The 10,393-nt window shown below is 34.8% G+C and overlaps 1 protein-coding gene across 1 annotated transcript; it reads right to left on the bottom strand.

Annotated features, from left to right (window-relative positions):
* Positions 1 to 5,352: 5,352 nt before the first annotated feature.
* Positions 5,353 to 6,097, bottom strand: LOC149174923 (transcription factor MYB12-like). The gene is made up of 3 exons (XM_089422714.1): positions 5,846 to 6,097; positions 5,640 to 5,745; positions 5,353 to 5,546 (listed from the first exon to the last, which is right to left on the bottom strand). Exons 1-3 carry the CDS (start codon positions 5,961 to 5,963, stop codon positions 5,444 to 5,446), a joined length of 327 nt encoding a protein of 108 aa, XP_089278840.1. The 5' UTR covers positions 5,964 to 6,097; the 3' UTR covers positions 5,353 to 5,443.
* Positions 6,098 to 10,393: the final 4,296 nt, after the last annotated feature.

Raw genomic sequence — 10,393 nt, 5'->3', positions numbered from 1 at the left:
GATCTACTATGGAAACATTGGGTGGGACACCAATAACTCGACTGAGTTAGAGGGTCTATGGCAAGGTCTCCTTCTTTCATGGAAACACAACTTCCATCCCCTGGAGGTGGAAGGAGATTCCCAGATCCTAATTAACATGGCCAAGCATCTCCTAAATGGATCTCATGCAAGGAAAATAGCCACTAGTTGGAGGCTTGAAGCAAGACTGGAAGCCATAGAACAAGCACTTCTCAGTAATAGGGCCATCACCTTCAATCACATAAAGAGGGAAGGCAACAAAGTGGCTGACCTTATGGCCAATTTGGGTGTGGAAAATGAGAATACTCTATTCACAGGGACTCTAGACATCATATCGAATCATGATCAGACACAGGAATGCAATCGTCTGGTCCAAATCAATGTCGCCCCCCCGGATGCGGGTGCTTGAGGCTATAATCAAGGAGATGGGACAGTCGACCACCAAAGGCCGCCTGCTCGCCATGCGCAAAAGCGCTGTATTCACATGGAGGAAGGGACATTCTCAGCAACGCAGGATCTGGAATAAAGGCATGCAGTAGAGGAGCATTAATGCTCCGTTCACCTCCGCACGCGAAGCTGGGCTCGGCTCCTCGGCTCCCATGAATGCCACAGTAATGGCGGGAGCGCCTCGAGGCAAAGATGGGTGCATTATATATGGTTGCAGCATTGGATTCACAACGCTGATTCAGGCTCTGTTCGGGTTTTTTCTGCCGCCTCTGGCGCTGCTGGTCGCTCCTAGCATTTGTCTCTCTGCCTACTTGCAAGTCCCTCGCCCGTCTGTTTGGTCTATTCCCCCACCTGTGTCTGGTCTCCCCTTGGCTGTTCTGGGCTCCAAGTCTGCTTTGAGTTCCAATTCGGCTTTAGGCAAAGACGCTCTGTTCAGCCCTGCAATCATGCCCCGGCCTCGACAGCGAATGCTCAGCCGTCGAGGCACCTCCCGAGGTGGGTCCTCGCGCCCTTCAATCGCCGAAGACACTTCCCATCACCGCCATTGCCATTGCCCCCGCACTGAAGGAGCAAGCTTCCTTCGGCCCAGCCAATTTCTAGATGCCAGCGCTCCTGGGTCCTCTTCCTCGCCCTCCTTTGGCTCAGCAATATTCACTTTCAACAGTTCTCTGAACCGTCCCCGAATCAGTGCCCATGTTTCGATGCTTTTCATTGAGTCAGCCCAAGATGAGGGCAAATCCAGTGCTCAACGGGAGACGATGCCAATTGTTGGCTCCACGAGAGCCATGGAGACACCCTCTGCAGACCCCGTGAATGTAACGGAAAGGCCAATTGCTGGTTCCACGAGCGCTAGGGAGACGCTGATCAACCAGAATGAGGATGTCAAGATGGAGCCTGTCCCGACTGCTACGGAGGAGGTCCAAGCTCAGGACTTGGCGGATTTCGGGTGGTGCAGGATTATGGAGGCGGCCCCTGAAAACTCACTGCGGCATCTTATCAGGTTTTATGGCCCGATAGTAAGGGCTTTTGGCCACTTCTGATGTTTTTGGCTATGTAATTGTGTCAAAGCTGTTGTGTAATTCTCTGTGTCAATGCTGTTGAGTAATCATCTGTGTTTAGGCTTTGGGACTTTTTCTATGTGGTTGGGGAATTATTTTGGCTCCCCTGCGCAGGATTGGTTTTTTGGCTCCTCTGGCACCCCTGCGTGGGATAGCCTAATGGTTTGGTTCGTCCTCTCAGACTGCGAACTCTGTTGTTCCATGCTGCCATTACCTCCAGGCAGCTGGTTCTTTTTGTCAAGTAATGTTGTAATTGTTCTCTGTTAATGTAAATAATAGAATAGTTTTACCGAGAAAAAAAAATATATCTCAATCTCATCAATTTTTGTAATTTCATTTAAATGTGTTATAAAAGCCTATTAAATCTAGTTTACATAATCAAATCAATCATACAATAAAATAAATTTAAAAATATAAATAAATAAAAAATAAAAAATGAAAAAATCTAAATTTATTTTCTCATCACTAATCTTCTTGTCGTTAATTTACTTAGATTTCAATTTTTTAAAATAACAACAACAATTATTTAAATAATAATAAACATTTTTTAATAATAATAAAATATTTTAAAATATTAATAAAATTATTATGATATCAACTCCGTAATATTAACCATTTAAAAAATATATTTTATTAATTATATTAACTTTCACCTAAAATTATTTCTATAAATAAATGGCATCCCATTAAGATTTATGAATTCATTAAAATACTTATAAAACCAAAATGAACAAGTTATCACAGACTTTCCATCATATTATTTTTTTAATCATATTGTATCATCAAAACTTGGTTGGGAAAAAGTTAATTGCAAAACAAATGAGATCTTAATATAGTGTGAATTTTCTAATAAAAATAATTACAAACAATATTTTAAATCTCTTTACAATTTAGCGAATTCAAAATATTCAAAATATGTTAATTTTTACTGAAATTAATTATATTAACAAATAGTATCCAATTAAAATAGATAAAATACACTTCTAAAACCAAAATTACTAAGTTTTCGCTGGCCTCTAATTATTAATTAGTAAAGTAACCCAGCAACTTAATAAACTTTGATAATAGAGAAAGGATGGCTCACCCTAATGAAGTGAAGTGGGGTGAAGATGTGGCTCGACCACTGGGAGAGGAATAATAGAGAGCGAGAATTAAGTGTTTTTCATAATCAAAAAATTAAAGGAATGAAAACGCTTAATCTAAATAGGTTTACAATTTCGCTTTGCAGTATGATTTTGAAAAAATTACAAATATTTTTGAGAATTTGGGTTACAGTGGTAAGATAGGTGAAGATGTGGCTCGACCATTGGGAGAGGAATAATAGAGAGCGAGAATTAAGTGTTTTTCATAATCAAAAAATTAAAGGAATGAAAACGCTTAATCTAAATAGGTTACAATTTCGCTTTGCGGTATGATTTTGAAAAAATTACAAATATTTTTGAAAATTTGGATTACAGTTGTAAGATAGTTTCAGGAATTTAGCTGTTTTAGATATTTTTAATAGTATTAAATTTATTTAGATTATCAATAAAAAAATATTTAATTTAAACATTCTCATAGTTTTTTGAAAAAAAATTAGCCAAATTACAATTAACAAAAAAATTCACTATTCAAACAAAATTGTTGCTAGGCTATTTAAACATTCTCACAGTTATCTTCCCAACAAAAAAAATTCACTATCCAAACAAAATTATAGCCTGGCTAGACAACACCTAACCAAAATGCCTCGATCCTATATTCGAACTTATTTATTAACTACTTTAATAATTGACAGGCAAAAGCCCATTCCTAGTCAAGGACTTACAGTTTGTTGCATTTATAATTGCTCCCAGGCAAAAGCCCATTCCTAGTCAAGGATCTACAGTTTGTTGCATTTATAATTGCTCCCAGGCAAAACCCCATTCCTAGTCAAGGACCTACAGTTTGTTGCATTTATAATTGCTCCCTCTGTTGCCACCATTGAAGAGTGTGGCAAGGCTGGAAAGCATATTATCCTAGATTAGCCCTCACCCTGGCTTGGGCAATTCCTATTTCCAACCCCATTGAAACATAAATGCAGCCTGACATGCAAGGGATATAGCAGTTCTCTTGTATTTATGTTTCAATGGGGTTGACTTTGGCATTTTAGCAACAAAGCAACTGCTATATCCCTTGCATGTCAGGCTGCATTTATGTTTCAATGGGGTTGGAAATAGGAATTGCCGGCTGATTCTGTCTCTCATAGTCAGGGTAACACTTTTGACTGCTGAGTCTATCTCAGCATGTTTTATGGCTCTATAGGGCAGGATATTAATGATCCGTGTTGTCCCATCATTTGGATACTTGGTCATCACCAAAATTGGTATTGAGACCTATAAGCTCTCAATGAATCTGATGTCCTCTAGTTGCATGGACAAGAAACCATTCTAACAGCCTACTGTTAAGGTAGAGTGGCCATTCTCGGAAGAAAAGACACTGCAGGAAAAAAGTGGTCTACTAATAGTTGTCCTCATAATATCCTTTAAATACTATTGCTTGGCCCTCATGCCATCCAACTCTCCCTACAATACATCCCTCTCCTACTTTACCTACAAGCATAACACCATATCTGATTTCCTTTACATGATGTTTTACCATTTCTCTCCTGCCATCATTCCTGCAAGGTCTTTCCTAGAATCATCATAAGAGAAAGGCTAAGATGAGCACAAAAGGAAAATTTGGTCCATGTTGTGCAAGACTGAAGGCCACCTATGGAATGACTACCAATGACCCAGAGATTATGTCATGGCAATGGATAATCCATTTATTGAAAATATACAGAAAAAAGCAGATTACGAAGTCTATTGTATTATCAAAACTGGGTTGGTAAAAAAGTATATTGTATTATCAATCTACTGGATTGGTAAAAAAAACATGTTTTTTCAGGTATGTTGTATCATCAAAAACTGGATCAGTAAAAAATTAATTGCAAAAGGCAAGAAATCTGTAATGTAATTTAAGGTGTTAAAAATTTTCTAATAAAAATAAACAGGAAAAATATTTTAATAATTTTTATTTTGTTTCAAACCAATTATTTTCTAAATAATAAAATATGAAAAAGTTGTGTTTCATGGATAATAAATTATAAATAAATATTTATAAAATAAAAATAAGAGTATTAATATAATTTTCCAGATAGTAATCATAGAATTGGTACAATTTATGAATAATATAATTTTAAGATCATGGTCATAAAATTAATAAAAAAAATCAGCCTTTTTTAATTGAATATAAAATTAATAAAAAAAATTCTAAATAGCAAAAGAAAAAAAAATCAACCTTTTTTAATTAAATCTAAACTGGAATGAGCATGTAATCATTAAGCTCGCCATTAAATGGTAATGAGTATGTAAAATAAACAAAAATAAAATTATGAAAAATAAATAAAATAAAAACAAAATTAAAAAAATGAAATATAAACCAAAAAATACCAAAACATAAAAAATAAACCTAATGAAAAGAAACCAAAACACAGAAGTTGCTCTTTAATTGCCATGAGCAAGACAAACCTAATATTCCCAGTGGCAAGAAGAGACTAAAACCTGAATAGACATATTACAATCAGTTTCCAAAATTTCAATATTTTCAAGTTGAGTGTCCACACATAGGATGGAAGTAAGATGTACTCAGTTATCAAATATTGTAATAATCCAAATATTGTAATGAATATACTAAATTTAATCTGGATGTCTTTTAAGACCATTTTATTCTTACAATACCACTCCATAATATTTGAAATTAAAATCCGATAAAAGTTAAACTCTACTCAAACCAGATCAACCACTCTATGATTCAAATTTCCAAGAAAAACTAAACAGTACACAAACCAAACCAAATAATTTACCATTAATAGATAAACCTCCACACATTTCTGTACATATACTGTCACTGTGTATTCTGATTCAAGAGCGTGAGGAAGAGGTGGTGTCTATGTATTTCCTTTTACAGAAATTCTCAATTTCCTCCACTCTCCTCCATGGAAGGCGCCCAGCAATCAATGACCACCTGGCATAACATATACAAATATATCAACCAATAAGTAACAACGAAGAAATGTGTTGTATAAATGAACACCTATATATATATATATATATATACCTGTCACCCAGAAGCCTGTAAAGCCTATTTATCAAATCTTCTTCTTCAGCAGAGATATCATGAGCAGCACAGGCACTTTTCTTGGAGTATTCCACATTGCTTCCACCTGCAATAACTCAGATTCAAACAATCAACCAACAGACTAGGTATAATTAATTAATTTCATGAAAGAATGAAGATAAAGAATAGATTCAGATTCAACACACATAATGATATTATTCCTTCTCCTGGCCAAGCGACATTGCAGTCTCCTTCTGCACTTGGCAGGGAGACGCCTTTGGTGCCATCCACATTCATAGCTATATGATGATTGAGATTGATCATTGAAAATCAAAAAAATATGAGAAGGAATTGTGTAAAGGAAATGAATGAATTGGGGAGTCTTATAGGCGAAAAACGATCACTGGGCAACAGCAGAAAGTGCTGCGGGGAAGCTTCTTAGACACGACTACACGAGGAATGGATTGTCATGAAGTAGTTGAAGTGAATGACTCAGTGGCAGGTATATGCGCACAGAGCGGCACACTGTACGCAGAGTTCTGCGAATAGACGGTACTTAGTATTTACTTTTTATAAAGTTTTTCAAAAGACGTGTAGGTGGAATTTTTATTTTGACTGGTAGGAAATTTTAGAAATCTAAATTATAGTGATCAAGTTTCAGGATTTTCGGTTTTTTAAGATTTTTGATGGTAATAGAGTTTTAGGTTTTTTTAAGATGGTTTGGATTATGGGTGTCTTTGGATTTTTTTTTGGGTTTTTTTTTTTTTTTTTACTTACAATAGTAGAGTCTCAGGTCTTTTATATAGTTTGGATTTTGGGTGTTTTGGGATTTTTTATGGTACTAGTTTTAGGTCTTTTAGACCTTTGGTTTGGTGGATGTCAGTAAAATCTCTTCATTCATCCATTTAACATTTTAATAATTGGATTTCTTGCAAGAAAATTGCTTTGAAATTGTGACTTTAATAGGCAAAGTCATTTTTATTTAGAATAGTCAAAATCCCATTGAAATTTTTGGAAATCTAGATTACAACTGCCAAATTTTAGGATTTTTTTTGAGAGCCTAAAGATTCTCTGCTTAATCCATTTCAGCCATGAAAAAAAGCAATTCAAACATTTTAACAATCAATCTTTTTGAAAATTTTCTTCAAAAAATTAGGGTTTTATTTTAAACCCATTTTTAATTAAGAAAACTCATTATTATATATATATGATAAATAACGTTTGTGTATACGATTTGTCAGATATTAATGACTGGTCAGGTAAGATGGAGACTTATCTTAAATATAAATAAAGTTATAAGTTTTTCGACTTTTTAAATATAGTATTTTTTAAGAACAAATGATCTCAAAATTCCACTTGTCAAATAAGATGTAGACCTAACATAAATGTAGGTAAAGTTTTCCGAATTTTTAAATATTATATTTTTTGAAATTCCAAACATGAAAACAAATTATATCAAATTGCACCGCCTTCATTTAATTCATAAATTTTAGTACGTAATGCGTAGACGTAGGTAGATAGGGATTGTCTGGTGGGTGCGGATCGAGGATCGTATAAAGTTGACAGAATTATAAATAATAATGTTAAGCCGTAAATAATGTTGCGAAATATCTAAGGGGAGAATGATGGAAGCGGCGCAATATATGGAGGAGCAGAGTAGCCTGACAAGCTGTGGGAAATTTTAACGGAGAATGAAGGAGGACAATATATGGAAGAGCGGAGTCTCCGGCGTAACATATGGAGGAGCAGAGTAGCCAGACTAGCTGTGCGATATTTTAAGTAACAGAGAATGAGGAAGAAAGGACAATATATGGAAGAGCGCAGTCTGCTAAAAAGGAATTTTTGGGAAGGAACATCAAACCATAAAACATTTAAACCTTTCCACAAAAGAGCTAATAATCCACAAAATCCCTTTGAACATTCCAATCTAAATATAAATCTAAAGGAGGTGGGGATGGATAACTTGTGTACCTACCACCATGCCAATCATTCCAAGAAGACCAACCCTCGGTGGATTAACTCCATGATCCTAGTTATAAACCATCTTATTGAGTAGTAGCCACTTTCTAATAAAATAGCTCAAGAAGCTAAGGAAATTATATAGCAAGGGGAACCATAGGAGAAGCAACCATGTTCCTTTGGGATTGAGCTCTAGATTTTGATAACATTGTAGTAGGAGAATTATTGATAGGTGGAACTACAAGGTACCCAAACTACACCAAAGAATTATAATTTAAGGAGTAAAAGGCATATGTCTATTGTTACTCTTCTCGTTAGACCAACCTTAACATTAAGGAAAACCATACTCTCTACTCAAACTCAAGGTAACACTTCTCTCTTTCAACCTAAGACTTTTATCAATGATGCCCAAACCAGCAAGACCAAAGTGGATGATCCAATCATGCAACCTATGGAGCATAGTGTCATTGAGGATATGGGGAAAACCAAAGCCAATTTTTTTATGTATGACATTTGTAGCCTACCTTAGTAGAGGAATTTTATTTTGAATACCCTTCTATCTCTCACCAGCTCAAGGTAGAAAACCACTACCACCTATGAAATTCATCACATACCCATTGAAAGCAAACTAAAAATTCAAACTAGATAAGAGAATGAAACAATATAGATAGATACCGTGAATACAACTGAGCAAAAGCACGCATTCAAAATCACAAACTTCCTTTTTTTTATTGACTTTTGAAAGCTACAATTTTAATGGTCATTACTATCTAGTAAATTCAAGAGTGACATCTAATGTAATGTCATATTCTATATGTCAAAGGATAAGCATTGTTCAGTCTAGGTGAATTATTCAGTTAGATAGGTTTGACATAAAAGTTATGGGTGGACTTAAACATGTCAAATCCTCGAGTTTTCCAATTTATTTGGAATTTTCTTGTTGACATTCCCAAAGCTTATGGCTTATTGGTAAGTAGATATTGGTCATGTAAGTTACACAACTATTTTGCTACAACTAGTCTCGCATGTAGTTTCCATATAAAATGAATACAAATCAAATTAGGGTAGACAAGGAATCTCGCATGAAACACATTGTCATTTCACTTATAATGACATAAATGATTGTATAGTAGTAGATTTAGCTAGTACTATTTCATTTGACTTAGATATAAATACCAACATTTGTATTTTGTTCTTTTATGGCTCTAGATCCAAAGAAGGAGCTACGATGGTTTACATTCTCATTGACACACAAATAAAGGAATTTGCCTATTTGTTTATTAGAATTTGAGTGCACCAACAATACAATTGAGTATGAGGCTTTGATTCAAGGTCTGAGAAAGGCTATTGGCCTCAAGGTAAAATGTTTAAAGGTTTTTGATGACTTAGAAATCATTACCAAACACGTAACAATTCCATACATTAGATGTCCCCTCACTTAGAAGGTTATTAAAAAGATGTTTCGGAAGTTCATTGATGATTTTAATGCATTTAATGTCAATCATATTCCTTATTCAAAGAATGTCACTGCCAATACTTTAGCTAATGCAACTTCGAGATTTGCTTCTTTGACTAGTGGTTTCTTTATTCAACTAATTTTTAGGCCTTTAAATTAGACAATATTATTGGTTGCAAGGTATACAACAATGATGAATAGATATCTGAATTCCTTGCCATTTCATACACCTTTAAGGATGATGACATGGATAATAAGGAACACAAAAGGTCTATACAGATTTGCAAAGAAAACTTGAATAATTTCAAAAGTAACTTAATACCCAAAGGGGTTTTGACTCTAGAAAAATGGTTTGATCTACAAACAAGGTTTCAATCAATAGTTATTGTGAGGATGAAAAATTCCTCCATTGGTCATGAATCAATCAACTTTGGTACCCAGGATAAACCTAGATGCATCAATTTGGAAACATGTTGCTGAGATGTCAAGAAGTGAGCCTATATCCAGTGATTCATAAAATACAAAGACGTCTTCACATTGACACGTAAGGATTTGAAGATGTATGACACAAAATTCATACATCATATAATTTCTCACAAAGAATATGCAAAACAATTTCAACACAAGTTACAAAAAATGTCCATCTAACTTTGGAGCCACTAATACAAAAGAAGCTAAAGAAATTATTGGATGTTAAACTCACCTTTAAGGTTCACCACTTAGCCTAGGTGGAAAATCTAGTACCTTCTAAAAAAAATTGGGGAGATCAAACTTTGTGGACTTTCACAACTTTAATCAAGCATTTGACAAGGATAACTACCATGTTCCTTCAGTGGAACAAATCTTATATCATGTTTCTAGTTTTTACATGTTCTCATTATTAGATGGGTTTTCTAGCTAAAATCAAGTTATAGGAAGTGAATTAGATAGGCTCAAAACCACCTTCCACACAAAGTGGGGATGTATGGATACTAAAGGATGACTTATGGATCAATGAACACAGGTATGACGTTCCAATATGTCATGGATATAGCTTTCAAAGGATTAATTGGTCAAAATGGCATGGTCTACTTTGACAATGTTACCATCTCTTCCAAGAGGAGGTAAAATCACCTTCGTCACTATGGTGAATTCTCAAAATATAATAGAAGTATGGTATATCTCTATATCCCAAAAAAAGCATCTCCAATGTTTTAAAAGGAAAACTTCTTTGGCACATTATCTCCAAGGATAGGATTTTTTAAGATCTAGAGTGAACCAAATCCATAATTCAAATTCACATGCCTAAAAACAAGAAGTCTTTTTAGTATTTCTTTGAAAAGATAAATTTTGTATGTAA

This window comes from Pinus tabuliformis, chromosome 4_1 (genome assembly GCF_031772625.1).
Source record: "Pinus tabuliformis cultivar Carrire ecotype Pingquan chromosome 4_1, CPIR1, whole genome shotgun sequence".
Lineage (NCBI taxonomy): Eukaryota > Viridiplantae > Streptophyta > Pinopsida > Pinales > Pinaceae > Pinus > Pinus tabuliformis.
The sequence above is the reverse complement of the archived record's forward strand: the minus strand, read 5'-3'. Positions and strand labels throughout refer to the sequence as shown.